Raw genomic sequence first — 17,217 nt, forward strand, 5'->3', positions numbered from 1 at the left:
TCATTATCATCAGGTGAGCTCAGGCTAAAGGCAGCTCCTTGGCTCTTGCTCTGCTTTCTTGGCAGTCTGTGTCAGTGTTGGTTTGCCATTGCCTTTAACTGTCACGTCTACAAAAGTGAAACAAGAACTAAACCTAAGCTAAAAAAAAGAGATAGAACTGCAGATGCTGGAGATCTGAAACAGAGAGAAAAAACCCAAAAAGGTGCTGGAGAAACTCAGCAGAGTCCCGACATTAACTCAGTTTTTCCCTCTACAGATGCTGCCAGAACAGACCTAAGCTGTTGGCATTAGTCGGAACCACTTGGTTAACAGCTCCGTCCTGCTGCATTGTAATACTAAGTCAGGAGGGCTGAGAGCAGATCTGGGCACCACACCTTAGGAAGGAGGGAGTACAAGAATAAAGCCTGGACTTCAAGGGTTAAATTACAAGGAGAAATTCAACAAACTTGGCTTGTATTCTCTAGAATTTAGAAGGCTATGGGTGATCTGATCAAAGTCTTCAAGATATTAACAGGAAAGGATAGTTTATCTTTATCTACCCTACTTCCACTAGTTAAAGATTCTATAACTTGGGTCATAGTCTTAGAATATGGGCCAGGCTGTTCAGGAGAGATGATAGGAAGCATTTCTACATACAAAGAATGGGTAGATATTTGAAACTTTTCCACAAACAGGAGTGGATGCTGGCTCAGTAGCAAATTTTAAATCAGAGGAAGATAATGTTTTGGTAAGCAAAGAGATTAACCAAAGGCAGGTATATGAAGTGAGGTCAGAGATCAGCCATGATCCCACTGACAGACAGAACAGACTGGAGGGGCTGAAGAGCCTTCTCCTATTTCTATGCTCCTATCCACAAGATCTTTGCAAAATTAAGAAATGGCTTGGGTCAGGCACAAGATTTTTTTTATTCATTCATGGGATGTGAGCATCACTGGCTGGGCCAGACTTTATTGCCCATCCCTAGTTGCCCTTGATAAGTGAGCTGCCTTCTTGAACCAATGTTTCAAAAGGGACAATATTAATCACAGCTCTCAGCTGGGCATGGTATTGTTGGGGGTGCTAGTGTTTAACCTGTTAATAATAGGAAACCCACACCAACGTAAATGTGCCAAGTTCCAGTTTATCTAGAGTGGGTTTGGCATTGGTCAAGTACCATGAGATCGGTCATCATTAATAATATCTAAGGTTTAGAGGTTATCAGCAGTTTGGATTTAATGATTGCAGGCTGTATTTCCTAGCAGTCAAGAAACCTGGCAGTTAAAGGCCAGCATGATTTTTAACATTGCTTTGGGACCGGGACCATCCCCAGCAGTTCTGTCAGCTGCCTTATAGCACAGTCTTTCCAACTTGTCACCCTGCTCCTCAAAACAGCCAGAGAGCACAGATATTAAGAATTGTAATGATGATGTTAAATTTGGGTGGGCCTCCACATTTCCAGGTTACCCAGAGACTGACAGATATCCCGAACCCCTCCTCCAAATAACACGTTAAATTTAAAGTCTTTTGCAGAAGTCATGACAGTTGGAAAGATTTGATTCTAGCATGTGGCAACATCAGCAACATTGTACCAAGCAGTGTTGTAATTCTGGGATCAGGCAATTGATCAAATTGCAAATCACTAGAGAAATTTCTAACTTGACAGAAAAGCTAAAAAGTTACGGAAATTTTGAAGAGCCACATTCCCATGGACAGCTGATCTTTAAATTTCCTTTTAGGTTAATTATTGGCAAACAAACTTGTACTAAATTCAAACATTATAAAAATGACTCAAATTGCCTTGAGCTACCATGTAGAGAGCAAAAAAACAAAGTGGCAGACTAGTTCTCTTGTGTGTGCGTGAAGTGCATGTCACTTCAACACATGTTCACTCTCGTTAAAACTATTTTCAAAACGTATGCAAAGGAATTCAACTTTTCATTATAAATCTAATAATTAAGATTTGAATGAAGGAGTACACAATTATCTAAGTTAGCTGATGACAGAATGTTGAGAGAAAGTAGGAACTATGGAGGAGGAAATGGGTTTAACTATTCTTGTGCACAAAATATTCAAAGTTGGTTGACACATTGAAAACAATCAAAAAGGAGCCTTTTTCTCAGAAGGGTTAGACTTCAAAATTGAAGAAGTGTTTCTAATTTCAAAGAAAGGGAAGAAAAGATAATCTTAGAACGACAGATCAGTCATGTTGATGTCAGTGCGGGCAAGGTACTGGAATAGCTAAACCCTGCAGCAAAAGAATTGGTAGAAGATTGCTCAGAGACAGAAAATATAATGAAATAAGTGGCATAGATTCCAAGGTGCTAAGTCATTCTTCAGCAACTTGATATACTTCTTGGAGGAACTTTAGGAAGCGTTGATAAAGGTAAGGTAGTAGTTTTGAAAAAACAGTAGACTTCTAACTAAGATTTGAAGTCATTTAGAGTCCAAGGATAAATGGCTGAATGTTTAGTAGTTTGGCTAAAATTTAGAAAGCAGAGACTAGAGCATGGTTAGTTAGTTTGAAACATCATGGAAAGCTGTGTTTCAGAAGGATCAGTGCTGAGAGATTTTCTTTAGAAGCTATTTTCCTGATCAACCTGTTCAGAGATCCTATGACATCTCTGGATCAGATAGAACTTGAACCTCGACCTCTCGGGCCAGTGTTAGGGATATTCCCATTGCACCTCAAGAGGACCTTAAATGGGGAAACATTTTTAGATGTGTCAGTCTTTCACGTGTACTGGCAGAAGACTTATCTGTATAGTTGGAAGGTTGGGACTGAAAGACAGAATCAACACTGACTTTTTTCTAATCAACTTGTTCAGAGATATTACTATCCGCCTCTAGAGCAGGTGAGATTGACCCCAGGCCTCCCAATCCAGGGGTGTGGACACGACCACTGTGTCACAAGAGAGCTCTTTCAGTGCTGGTATCACTGTTAGTCAAAATTAACATCACTAATTTGAATCTAAAAACAAATAACAGAATTTCAGACTTTGTAGCTGATTAAAAACTGCTGGATCTAATAAGACAGTAGAAAATTTGCAGAGGATGGACTTTGGAGAACTATAAGAGAAATATGGAGCATGGAAACAGACCCTTTAGTCCGATTCATCCATGGCGACCAGATATCCTAACCTAACCTAGTCCCATTTGCCAGCACTTGATCCCTTAACCCTCCCTATTCATATATCCATTCAGATGCCTTTTAAATGCTGTAAGTGGACCAGCCTCCACCACTTCCTCTGGCAGCTCATTCCACCACCCTCTGTGTGAAAATGTTGCCCCTTAGGTCCCTTTCATATCTTTCCTCTCTCACCCCAAATCTATGTTCTCTAGTTCTGGACTCCCTGACCCCAGGGAAAAGACTTTGTCTATTTATCCTATCCATGCCCCTCATGATTTTATAAACCTCCAAAAGGTCACCCCTCAGCCTCCGACGCTCCAGGGAAAACAGCCCCAGCCGATTCAATGTCTCCCTATAGCTCAAATCCTCCAACCCTGGCAACATCTTTGTAAATCTTTTCTGAACCCTTTCAAGTTTCACAACATCCTTCCTATAGGAGGGAGGCTAGAATTGCATGCAATATTCCAAAAGTGGCCTAACCAATGTCCTGTACAACTGCAACATGACCTCCCAACTCCTGTACTCAATACTCTGACCAATGAAGGAAAGCATACCCAATGCCATCTTCACTATCCTATCTACCTGGGACTCTACTTTCAAGGAGCTATGAACCTGCAGTCCAAGGTTTCTTGGAAAACAGAAAATATATCTTTTTTCTTTCATTAGATTTGGGTGCTATTGGCAAAGCCCACATTTACTGTCAATCCCTAATTATCCTCAGACTGAGTGACTTGTTCAGATCATTTCAGGGACAATTAGAAGTCAAAAACATTGTCGGAGATCAGGATCGTGTATTTATTGAATTTAAATTCCACTGTTGTCATGGTGGGATTTGAGCCCTTGTTCCATTATCTTAGTATGTTAACATTAACCACATTCTCCTCTTAAGCACGGACCTGAATAGTGTACATGAGCTCATGGATCTAGGGCACGGTTCGTCAAAGTGTTAAACACACCATAGCTAGCAGCCAAAAACGCAAAGCACTTTACTCTTGAATTCCATACCCTAGAAATAAATTTCAGTACTGTAGATACTATAGATCGGTGAGCATGACCCCGGTGGTGGGCAAGTTGTTGGAGGGAATCCTGAGGGACAGGATGTACATGTATTTGGAAAGGCAAGGACTGATTCTGGATAGTCAACATGGCTTTGTGCGTGGGAAATCATGTCTCACAAACTTGATTGAGTTTTTCGGAGAAGTAACAAAGAGGATTGATGAGGGCAGAGCAGTAGATGTGATCTATATGGACTTCAGTAAGGCGTTTGACAAGGTTCCCCATGGGAGACTGATTAGCAAGGTTGGATCTCATGGAATACAAGAAGAACTAGCCATTTGGATACAGAACTGGCTCAAAGGTAGAAGACAGAGGGTGGTGATGGAGCGTTGTTTTTCAGACTGGAGGCCTGTGACCAGTGGAGTGCCACAAGGATCGGCGCTGGGTCCAATATTTTTTGTCATTTACCTAAATGATTTGGATGCAAGCATTAGAGGTAGAGTTAGTAAGTTTGCAGATGACACCAAAATTGGAAGTGTAGTGGACAGCGAAGAGGGTTACCTCAGATTACATCAGGATCTGGACCAGATGGGCCAATGGGCTGAGAAGTGGCAGATGGAGTTTAATTCAGACAAACGCGAGATGCTGCATTTTGGGAAAGCAAATCTTAGCAGGACTTATACACTTAATGGTAAGGTCCTAGGGAGGGTTGCTGAACAAAGAGACCTTGGAGTGCAGATTCATAGCTCCTTGAAAGTGAAGTCACAGGTAGAGAGGAAAATGAAGAAGACGTTTGGTATGCTTTCCTTTATTGGTCAGAGTATTGCATACAGGAGTTGGGAGGTCATGTTGCGGCTGTACAGGACATTGGTTAGGCCACTGTTGGAATATTGCATGCAATTCTGGTCTCCTTCCTATCAGAAAGATGTTGTGAAACATGAAAGGGTTCAGAAAAGATTTACAAGGCTGTTGCCAGGTTTGGAGGATCTGACCTACGGGGGGGGGAAGAGGCTGAACAGGCTGGGGCTGTTTTCCCTAGAGCGTCAGAGGCTGAGGGGTGACCTTATTGAGGTTTACAAAATTATGAGGGGCATGAATAGGATAAATAGACAAAGTCTTTTCCCTGGGGTCGGGGTGTCCAGAACTAGAGGGCGTAGGTTTAGGGTGAGAGGGAAGAGATATTAAAGAAATGTAAGAGGCAACGTTTTCACGCAGAGGGTGGTACGTATATGGAATGAGCTGCCAGAGGATGTGGTGGAGACTGGTACAATTGCAACATTTAAGAGGCATTTGGATGGGTATATGAATAGGAAGGGTTTGGAGTGATATGGGCCGGGTGCTGGCAGGTGGGACTAGATTGGGTTGGGATATCTGGTCGGCATGGACGGGTTGGACCGAAGGGTCTGTTTCCACGCTGTATATCTCTGTGACTCTATGACTCTATGTTAAACCTGCACGTACAGCATTGTGTATAATTCTGGTCTCTGTAATATTAGCAGGACATAGAAACATTGGAGTAAACATCACAAGAACTGAAAGATTACAGCTATGTGAAAATATTGAACAGGTTGGACGCATTTCTATAGAGAAAAGCAGTGATCTAACTGAAGTCATGATGAATGGGTTAGACAGTATAGAGGAGGAACAAGTGAGGACTATAGATGCTGGAGATCAGAGTCGAAGAGTGTGGCACTGGAAAAGCACAGCCAGTCAGGCAGTATCTGAGGAGCAGGAGAATCAACTTTTTAGGCAGAAGCCATTCTTCAGGAATATGGAGGGGTGGAAGGGAGCGGAGAGGTAAATAAGAGGGTGGGGCAGGGGTGAGGGTGGGGGAACAGAACTGGGAGAGCAATTGGTAGATACAGTTGGGGGGGGGCATGCGATAAGTAATAGGTTGGTGGGAAAGTTGGAGCAGATAGATCGGTGGGGCCCATCTATCACCTAACCCCACCTATTGCCTTCCCAGTTACCTTCCCCCAGCCGTACCCTCCTATTTATCTCTCAGCCCCTTTCTAACCCAGCCACATTCCTGATGAAGGGTTAATGCCCAAAATGTCGATTCTCCTGCTCCTCGGATGCTGCCTGACCTGCTGTGCTTTTCCAGCAACACGTTTTTCGACTCTGGACAGTGCAGAGACAGAAAGAGTGTTTCTAATTGTAAGAGAATATGTTTATGCCACTTCATTTCACAAAGTGAGTATTAAAGTACAATAGGGATCGAAGGCGAAATGTCTTTATTTGGAGAGTTGTTAGAATGTGGAACCCTGCACAATAGGAAGTGGTTAATGCAAACAGCTTCGACGTTTCAAAAGGAAACTAGACAAATAGTGTAGCTTGAATGGACAATTACGAGCACAAGCCAGTGAGGCCATATGACTGCTTCTGAGCTCTATATTTAACTGTAACAACATAGGATTCGGTTAAGTTTACAGTCTTCAGGTTGTTCCTAACTAATGTTAGCCTAAATTCTACTAATTTCATTCTTCTTTCACAGATCTATGCCAATTCTAAAGAAATTCTATAACTTTAATGTAATCAAACACACACATACTATATATAGCTGCAAATGTGTTGCTGGAAAAGCGCAGCAGGTCAGGCAGCATCCAAGGAGCAGGAGAATCGACGTTTCAGGCATGCGCCCTTCTTCAGGAATGAGGAAAGTGTGCCAAGCAGGCTAAGATAAAAGGTAGGGAGGAGCAACTTGGGGGAGGGGCGTTGGAAATGCGATAGATGGAAGGAGGTTAAGGTGAGGGTGATAGGCCGGAGTGGGGGTGGGGGCGGAGAGGTCAGGAAGAAGATTGCAGGTTAGGAAGGTGGTGCTGAGTTCAAGGGTTGGGACTGAGATAAGGTGGGGTGAGGGGAAATAAGGAAACTGGAGAAATCTGAGTTCATCCCTTGTGGTTGGAGGGCTCCTAGGCGGAAGATGAGGCGCTCTTCCTCCAGCCGTCATGTTGCTATGGTCTGGCGATGGAGGAGTCCAAGGACCTGCATGTCCTTGGTGGAGTGGAAGGGGGGGGGGGGTTGAAGTGTTGAGCCACGGGGTGGTTGGGTTGGTTGGGCCGGGTGTCCCAGAGGTGTTCTCTGAAACATTCAGCAAGTAGGCGGCCTGTCTCCCCAATATAGAGGAGGCCACATCAGGTGCAGCGGATGCAGTAAATGATGTATGTGGAGGTGCAGGTGAATTTGTGGCGGATATGGAAGGATCCCTTGGGGCCTTGAAGGGAAGGAAGGGGGGGGGGGGGGGGGGGGGGTGTGGGCGCAAGTTTTGCATTTCTTTTCTTATCCATGCCCATTATCTTATCCATGCCCATTATGTTTTTATAAACCTCTATAAGGTCATCCCTCATTTCCCGACACTCCAGGGAAAATAGCCCCAGCCTATTCCTTTCCCTGTAGCTTAACCCTGGCAACATCCTTGTAAATCTTTTCTGAACCCTTAAGTTTCACAACGTTGAACTGAGACCAGAATTGCATGCAATATTCCAAAGGTGGCCTAACCAATGTCCTGTACAACTGCAACATGACCTCCCAACTCCTAAACTCAATGCTCTGACCAATAACGAAAAGCATACTAAACGCCTTCTTCACTATCCAATCTAGCTGCAACTCCAATTTTATAAAACTACGAACCTGCATTTCAAGGTCTCTTTGTTCAGCAACACTCGCCAGGACCTTACCATTAAGTGTATAAGCCCTGTCTCTGATTTGCCTTTACAAAATGCAGTGTCAATGTACATAAGCATTATCATGAGGAAACAAATTTTTTGCTATTATGTGTTTTGATATACAAATCACACCAACTTTGGGCTACGGATTCCTTAAGTTCATTACCAAAATCACTATAATTAGTGTGATACTAATTTCATCATTTAGTATGAACTGAGTGATGACATCAGTTCCTATATAAGATAGGCCTATCTGCATTTACTTCACTATAATTACCATGCAGCTGTTGATGATTTCTCGTGGCGACAATGATCAGCGAGACTGTATGAAAGTCAAATGTCTGATAAAGAAATGTTATCAGAAATAAAAGCTTAAAATATTAAGAAACAAAAACAACCGTAAATCGAGAAAAAACGGAGGGAAATGGAAGAATTTGGTGTGAATGTTTAAGATGCATCAGGTCAGAGTCAGGTAACAAACTGTGTGTGCAGCTCAGCTGACCTCAGTTCCCCTGTAGCACTCATGTAAATTACTCTAATTCGTTGAGATTTTTTGTGACAGGAATTGCATCGCCTCAAAAGCAATAACCATGTAATAGTTGACCCCATAAATTTAACATTTAAAAAAAGTCTAAAAATGTTGACTTTTACATGAGTTTATATGGTAGTTGGGGTGGTACAGTGGTGAGGATTACTGTCTCACAGTGCCAGGGTCCTGGGTTTGTTTCCAGCCTTGGGTGACTATCATTTCTTCCCATGTCTGCAAGGATTTCCACCAGGTGCTCTGATTTTCCCCCCACAGTCCAAAGACGAGTAGGTTGGATGGATTGGTTACAGGCTAAATTGCCCCGAAATGTCCAGGGATGGGCTAGGTGAATTAGCCATGATAAATTAAGAATTATGGGAATTGGGTGGAGGTGGGTGTGGGGGCTGGGGATGAGTGGGATGCTGTTCAGAGGGTCAGTGCAGACTCAATGGGTCAAATAGCACGGTAGGGATTCTACGGGTCTCAGTGTCTCACACAATCCAATACTAGTGTGACACTCAGCAATGCATACAAGACTCGGTGATCCTTAAAGAAATGCATTCCTGTTCTTTGCAATTCCCAGAGATGCCACGTTTTCCTCATGGTGAGTTAAGTTCCTGACATGTAATCTGTCTGTCTGTGACTGACAGCTTGTTATTTTGGATGCAGTAACTGGCAGTGCTCAAAAGGTAAATTCATCTTTGGTCCAGAACTCGTAGTACAAAATAAAGGTTACAACTTGTATTACATTGGTGTCACTACTCCAGCAATCCAAAATTTCCTGAAACAGCAGTTATTCTGAGAGAAGGTAGGCACAGGACGGTTCCTGTTTGACACACTATGCACCACCATCACAGAGGCACTTCATACCAATGCTAAGTTAATCATTCAACACATCTACAGATGCAAAACAGATATGCAAACTCTAATATCATCCAGGCTGAAATTCCTGTCATTATCACACAGTAACAAGATGGGTGCAATGGATCTACACTTCCACGAAGCCAACATCAGCCCCTAATGGCTCCCCATAAGCAGCCAGCACTTGTATCTAGTCACTGAGAAGCAAGCACAAGATTAAGATGTGAGGTATGCAAAGTATGTGTGATTACATTCAGTTTACAACATTGAAACTAGTCTGCATTGATGCTTATGCCTTTCCTTCTACCATACATCTTCTAATCCTGTCTCTCCTCTGTACATCACTAAAGAGGACCATTGCTGAAAGTAACACTGAACACGCTTGACCCAAGTAGGAAGTGTCGGGTTTGCTTTATTATTGGTCACTTTGGAGATTTTCTTTCTGCTTGTGTCAGCAAATACATTCTTTTAATGTTACATACAACATGAAAATGCTGCTACCGGGCTGCTGTGTAAGGCAGCTCCAGATTGCAGTGAACTAGAAATATAAATGGAAAGTTTGCTCAGTTCTTAAAATATAAACGCTCTCTGGAATAGAGTGAAAGATAGCACTTTGGGAGGCACTCCCAGAACGTTTGTTTAAAGTTCTTCTTGTTTGCCTGAGATCTTTGAAGCACGTTATTTACATCAGCTTCAGTATGATACAAAAGTGGTTCAAAAAAAAATCCAGCAAAACAAAACAAAATAAAAAGCCTGTGTCCCTGTAGCTGCTGCTTTCTGCATACAGATTACGTTTTAATGTTGTTGTGAATAGGCACAAGCAATGCTTGATGAGGAGCCCATCCAAAGGTCAGGATATAACTCCAAATTCATCACAGAGCTGCGCATTTGCTTGCTGGATGCATGTGAAATGAAATTCTCCCACAGTGCGTACAGCAAGAAATGATGTGAATATTAAGCGAGTTTGGAAAGTGATGATGTTGGGGGAGATCCCTAGAGGGGTCTAGTTAATATTGGTGTGGACACTAACCAGTCAGAAAATTTACTGTTCACACTTTTGCATCATTCCTTTTCAACTCTTTAAAAGAAACAAAAATGGTATTTATGATAGCACCGCCTTAAAACATCCCAAAGCACTTTACAGGATGCTGCATTTTGGACACATTCTTTATTGTACATTCTCCCCTCATCTTTTAAGCACATGCCCAAATTACTGTGACCACAAGGATAGATAGATGATCAATTGGCACCACTGACACAGAGTGGACATTAAGTAATATTTGTCTTTTCACCAAGAATGAAATCATTTCTGCACCTCACCATCTGCACACAATTGCACCCACACACTAACCCCAACTTCTGTAGCATCCTCGGTCCGCAGACAAAGACTGTGAAAGAAAATGGGGATGTGAACTGGCTTTTTGTGATAGCAGGCTCAGAACTTTCCTGAGCCACTGAAATCTACAGTGGCAAGGCAATACATTTTGGATGGGACACCAAAGTGAGATACCATACATTAGCAGCACTAGTCAATAATGTGCAATTCTTAAATTGGATCCTTCAATCAAACAAAATAGTGTTCATTATCTTATTGCTGATTTTGGGACCTTGCTGTAAGCTGCTCCATTGTTGTACTGTAAAAATGCATCAATGTCTCAACAAAAATAAGCATTCTTCAATCAATGAGCTGCAAAGTTCTGTGGAATGTTCTTAGGTTGTGAAAACAGCTTGTACAAAGCCCCTTTCTCAAAATGCTTCCTGGTATTTGTCTTGATCTTGCCTTTGAATCCAGGCCCTATGGTTGATTTGAACTCCAATCTGGATTAACATTTTCTGTCGCCAAATGATCAATGCTTCCACAACTTTTATTACCTTACCTTCATGCCTGCCCAAGGTTCAAAGATCTACATACAGCTGAAACAGATTTATTGTTATGGTCACTGCACATAGCAATTGTGTAAAAATTACTAGTCGGGAACTAAAATTGATCTCCTTTCAAAATTACAACAGTTTTATAAGTATAGGGTGTAGGTTTGCTCGCTGAGCTGTAGGTTTGATATCCAGACATTTCATTACCTGGCTAGGTAACATCATCAGTGGTGACCTCCAAGTGAAGCGAAGCTGGTGTCTCCTGCTTTCTATTTATATCTTTCTCCTGGATGGGGTTCCTGGGGTTTGTGGTGATGTCATTTCCTGTTCGTTTTCTGAGGGGTTGATAGATGGCATCTAGATCTACGTGTTTGTTTATGGCCTTGTGGTTGGAGTGCCAAGCCTCTAGGAATTCTCATCCCAACACATACAAACGAAGCTGTATCAGAACACTATTCCAATGAGCCCCCACACACTGCAGCACAGACGAACTACGCAAAGCAGCAGAGAACCACCTATACAACGTATTCAAGAAGAACAGGTACTCAAAAAATACAGTGCGCAGATTTCTCAAGAACAAACCACGACAAGCAGACCGAACACAGCCAGAAACCCTAACCACCTTACCATACAAAGAAGTCTCAAATGTTAGCCAGACTACTAAGACCCCTCGGAATCCTAGTAGCACACAAACCCACCAACACTCTCAAACAAAAACTAACAAACTTAAAAGACCCAGTACATCCCATGGACAAAACCAACGTCATCTACAAAATTCCATGCAAGGATTGCCACAAACACTACGTAGGACAAACAGGCAGAAAGTTAGCCACCAGGATACATGAACACCAGCTAGCCACAAAAAGACACGACCCTCTCTCCCTCGTAGCCCTATACACGGATGAAAAAAAGCCACCATTTCGACTGGGACAACATATCTATCCTGGGACAGGCTAAGCAAAGAGACGCCAGAGAATTCCTAGAGGCCTGGCACTCCAACCACAACACCATAAACAAACACATAGATCTAGATACCATCTATCAACCCCTCAGAAAACAAACAGGAAATGACATCACCACAAACCCCAGGAACCCCATCCAGGAGAAAGATATAAATAGAAAGCAGGAGACAACAGTTTCACTTCACTTGGAGGTCGCCACTGATGATGTTACCTAGCCAGGTAACGAAACGTCTGGATATCAAACTTAGCGAACAAACCTACACCCTAAATCTCAACCTGAGCTACAAACCTTGTAAAAATTTTATGGCACATTTGGCAATTCCCTAGACAAAAATTGATTTACAGATAAGATATACAGTGGTGGCATATTCAAATTAAATCAGTGCATTATTTTGTGTCTATCAGTAATTATTCATTTACTGATATGGGTGTTACTGGCTGGACCAGTATTTATTGCCTTCAGCTGAATAACTTGCCAGGCCATTTAAGAGGGAAGTTAAGAGTCTGGAGTCATACATAGGCCAAACTAAGATGATAGCTTTAAGACCATAAACATAGGAGCAGAAATTAAGCCATTCAGCCCATTGAGTCTGCTCCACTCAATCATGGCTGATAAATTTTCTCAACCTCATTCTCCTGCTTTCTCTCTGTAACCCTTGATCCCCTTAACAATCAAGAACCTATCTCCATTTTAAATACACTCAATGACCTGGCAATGTATTCCTTAGATTCACCATTGTCTGGCTGAAGAAGCTTCTCCTTATCTCCATTCAAAAAAGGTTTTCCCTTTACACTCAGACTGTGCCCTCCAGTCCTTCCCTAAAGCCCTTTAAATGAAGGAGGGTTATTTCTACAACAAATAACCAATGATTACATGATTGCCATTTTTATCTAAAATTTTGCAGAATTCAAAATTTCACCAATTGCCATGTTGGGTTTTAAGTAAAAAATGAGGTCTGCAGATGCTGGAGATCACAGCTGCAAATGTGTTGCTGGTCAAAGCACAGCAGGTTAGGCAGCATCTCAGGAATAGAGAATTCGACGTTTCGAGCATAAGCCCTTCATCAGGAATAAGAGAGAGAGAGCCAAGCCGGCTGAGATAAAAGGTAGGGAGGAGGGACTAGGGGGAGGGGCGATGGAGGTGGGATAGGTGGAAGGAGGTCAAGGTGAGGGTGATAGGCCGGAGTGGGGTGGGGGCGGAGAGGTCAGGAAGAGGATTGCAGGTTAGGAGGGCGGTGCTGAGTTGAGGGAACCGACTGAGACAAGGTGGGGGGAGGGGAAATGAGGAAGCTGGAGAAATCTGAATTCATACCTTGTGGTTGGAGGGTTCCCAGGCGGAAGATGAGGCGCTCCTCCTCCAGCCGTCGTGTAGTTGTGTTCTGCCGGTGGAGGAGTCCAAGGACCTGCATGTCCTCGGTGGAGTGGGAGGGGGAGTTAAAGTGTTGAGCCACGGGGTGATTGGGTTGGTTGGTTCGGGCGGCCCAGAGGTGTTCTCTGAAGCGTTCCGCAAGTAAGCGGCCTGTCTCACCAATATAGAGGAGGCCACATCGGGTGCAGCGGATGCAATAGATGATGTGTGTGGAGGTACAGGTGAACTTGTGGCGGATATGGAAGGATCCCTTGGGGCCTTGGAGGGAAGTGAGTGTGGAGGTGTGGGCGCAAGTTTTACATTTCCTGCGGTTGCAGGGGAAGGTGCCGGGGGTGGAGGTTGGGTTGGTGGGGGGTGTGGATCTGACAAGGGAGTCACGAAGGGAGTGGTCCTTGCGGAACGCTGATAGGGGAGGGGAGGGAAATATATCCTTGGTGGTGGGGTCCGTTTGGAGGTGGCGGAAATGGCGGCGGATAATACGTTGTATGCGCAGGTTGGTGGGGTGGTAGGTGAGAACCAGTGGGGTTCTGTCTTGGTGGCGGTTGGAGGAGCGGGGCTCAAGGGCGGAGGAGCGGGAAGTGGAGGAGATGCGGTGGAGGGCATCGTCGATCACGTCTGGGGGGAATCTGCGGTCCTTGAAGAAGGAGGCCATCTGGGTTGTGCGGTGTTGGAATTGGTCCTCCTGGGAGCAGATGCGGCGGAGACGAAGGAATTGGGAATATGGGATGGCGTTTTTACAGGGGGCAGGGTGGGAGGAGGTGTAGTCCAGGTAGCTGTGGGAGTCAGTCGGTTTATAATAGATGTCTGTGTTGAGTCGGTCGCCCGAGATAGAAATGGAAAGGTCTAGGAAGGGGAGGGAGGAGTCTGAGACAGTCCAGGTGAATTTCAGGTCGGGATGGAAGGTGTTAGTAAAGTTGATGAACTGTTCAACCTCCTCGTGGGAGCACGAGGCAGCGCCGATACAGTCATCGATGTAGCGGAGGAAATTTTTCCTTTAGTTTGGAGGAAGTGGGAGGATTGAAAAGAGAAGTTATTCAGGGTGAGGACCAGTTCAGTCAGTCGAAGTTTTTAAACCCATGTCCCAAAACATTAGGGATTACCTGTCTAGTGGGATCGCCACTATGCCACTACACCTCCTTAACTGGCAAATTGACGACCCAGTCCCAGTTTTGTTTAGGATTCATAACAGTTCTACTAACATAGATGTCGCTAACCCAAAACACAGCTTTGGTATATTAGTGGACAGCATATACTGAGTCAGAAACCTGACACTTGCAGTACAGCTTCCCCCAGTATGAACGTTGTGAGGTATACACTCTGCCATAGAGTCATGACTAGCAGAGAGAAACACACAGCTGCTCTCTGCCATCTTATTGCCATTTATATGTGGAAGCAGGAAAAAGGATGCTACGCATCACAACATCATGAAAACACCACACTCTCTCTAAGACACTCCACAAATGCTTACTAAAACCAAGTATGACACTAAATCACATGAGAGGGGTGTTAGTTCAGATGACCAGGCTTCCAAGTATGAATGTCATAAAGGAGCAAAGTGAAGTAGAGTAGGGTGGGGAGGTTTACGAAGGTAGGCCTAGGTAGCTGAAGACAATTACCAACAGTACAGCAATTAAATCAGGGGGATGGTATGACAAGCTGAAATATGATGAGCACGGGTCTCTGAGGGTGAAGGAACAACGTGTTCACAGATTTGAAATTGGTTGCTGACAGCATTGTAAGACAACACTGCTGTTCCAGCTTTCCTGTGCAGTCCCAGCACTAATCACCTCAGCACAAACTCTCCCTGGTGTTGGCACTGAAACATCACCACCTACTGTGAAGAATATATTTCTTTATTATGGTGCTACCATTCCTTTCATCACTGATTACTGGGTGGATCTGGAAGGGTTCCTGCTTTGGAGAAGTTTCACAAATGTTTTCCTCATGCTGAAACCTGAATTTACGATAATCCCTTGCTGACACAAGCCACATTAAAGCATGACGCATATGCAGTGAAGTTCACCTGGTTGTGGCTCCACCTCCTCAGGGGTCAGTTTACAGCTGCTGCTTGGATTAATGTTTTGCCTCCCTGAATCTACTCAGTTTCCCCTTCGACACAGTGTATGCAGCAATACCAGGGACGGCCAAAGGGGGGGATGCTGTGGAGGATCTCATCAGTCAGCTGCAGGAAAGGCCCACTAACCCCAGACATTCACCCAGCAATGGTGGCTCTTCCCTTGGGGGCAGGGGGAAGGTTTTTGACCAATGAGAGCCCAGGCACCTTTCACTCAGCAGCACCATGGAGGAGGCTATGACTGAGGCCCAAGATCAAAGGTGGGGGAGATGGGAAGAGGGTGGTATGGACATGGCAGAAGAGCAAGAGGTGGTTCGCATTGGGCACCACATGGTCTAATGTGTAGTTCCTAAATCAGGAGCTACCCCATAGAAAGTGACATGGGAGCTCGCAGCTTTGGTGAAGAGGGGGGTCATCCCAGTCACCGGGAGCTGTGGCCTCAGTTGGAGATGGGGCAAACAAATAAAAGCCACTTTCCCGCCCCAGAGCCCAGTTGTGCTGGAGGCAGGGAGGCAGTGTGAAATCAAACGCCAACATCTGCCTAAATAAACGTCTCTCCAACCTCCAAACGAAAGAACAAGAAACATGACCTCTCTCCACAGAACCATCAAACTGAGTATTTACAGCAGTGTCCTTTATCTGTCGGATTTCCAGCATAAGCAGTGTTTTCCTTCTGAAATTATACTCCCATTGGTGAACCACACACCAATTCTTAAAAAAAAATACTGGTTTGCACCTACAATCTGAGCTAGAAAAAAACATTGAAGATTCGCATATATATTCCTCACGTTCTGCTATGTTATACAGTTGAAGGAAAATGCGGAGTATCGTTAACACGTCTAGGAACGACTGTAAATTGGGGAGGGGTAGATGAACACTTGAAACACAATATTTCATCAGAATTGCCTGAAGTTTTCGGATATTGGCCTCAGATTTCCAGGTAACATTTTTTAAATTCCGTCAGTGAGGTGGACCAGCCTGTGGGGGATTCATTGCAAGCATTTTAGGTGTTGACCAACTAGAAATACAGAGAGAAAGAGCAAGGGGCACTTAATGCAACTTACACCCCTCTCACCCTAGTCTAACACCGGCATCTCCAAATCATCACACCCCTCTCGGCCTTCAGAAACCAAAAAAAACACTTTGGGAATGTTTACCTACTCACAATCCTAACAGACGCACAAGCACATTTTAAGATCAATACCTCACCCTCCCCAGCAGATAAAATGAGAATAGCGATAAGATCACATAGCCCTGGACAGGCAGCACACAAACCACTCACCCAAAAGTTGTCCCGAAACCGTGGCTCTCTCATGATGAAGTTAAATGCCGAGCCTGCACTAACTCTATCCCCTATCTCCTCTCCTGTCCTGTCCTGTCCTGTCAGCAGGTTCAGGAACACTGCTGTCTTACAGACGATCTGACTAACATTTGTCTAATTCTCCACCTTTCGGCTGTTTTTAATTCCTTCACCCAAAAAGGCACACAGACGCAATTGGATTCCTCTGGGTCCTAATGTCTACCCGGGCTGTGCAGGGACGCTTCAGTGCATTGATCTGCGCGGTATTGTTTCTATTTTGAGTCGGGATGCTTTCTGTTCACTGAAGCGATGAAGGGGCGAGTTCCTGTTTTTTTTGGGCAGTCTGTACTCAGGCATTCGCCGTTCCAGAGGCAGAGTGGTGAGATTGACGAGAATTCACGGACAGGTGGTTTGCAGCACCACGCCATCGAATTCCCCTCCAAGATTTAATGTCCAAGAAAATTGTGTTCATAGTAGGGCCAAGCAGAT

At 44.2% G+C, this 17,217-nt stretch overlaps 1 protein-coding gene across 1 annotated transcript in view; it reads right to left on the reverse strand.

The window, feature by feature from the left end:
* The window catches only part of pstpip2 (proline-serine-threonine phosphatase interacting protein 2), a 125,798-nt gene extending 108,852 nt beyond the window's left edge, over positions 1 to 16,946 (reverse strand). The window contains exon 1 of the mRNA XM_060828841.1: positions 16,711 to 16,946. Coding sequence (XP_060684824.1) covers positions 16,711 to 16,743 — 33 coding nt within the window. The 5' untranslated portion in view covers positions 16,744 to 16,946. The remainder of the gene's footprint in view (positions 1 to 16,710) is intronic.
* Positions 16,947 to 17,217: the final 271 nt, after the last annotated feature.

This window comes from Hemiscyllium ocellatum, chromosome 1 (genome assembly GCF_020745735.1).
Source record: "Hemiscyllium ocellatum isolate sHemOce1 chromosome 1, sHemOce1.pat.X.cur, whole genome shotgun sequence".
NCBI classification, from domain to species: Eukaryota; Metazoa; Chordata; class Chondrichthyes; order Orectolobiformes; family Hemiscylliidae; genus Hemiscyllium; species Hemiscyllium ocellatum.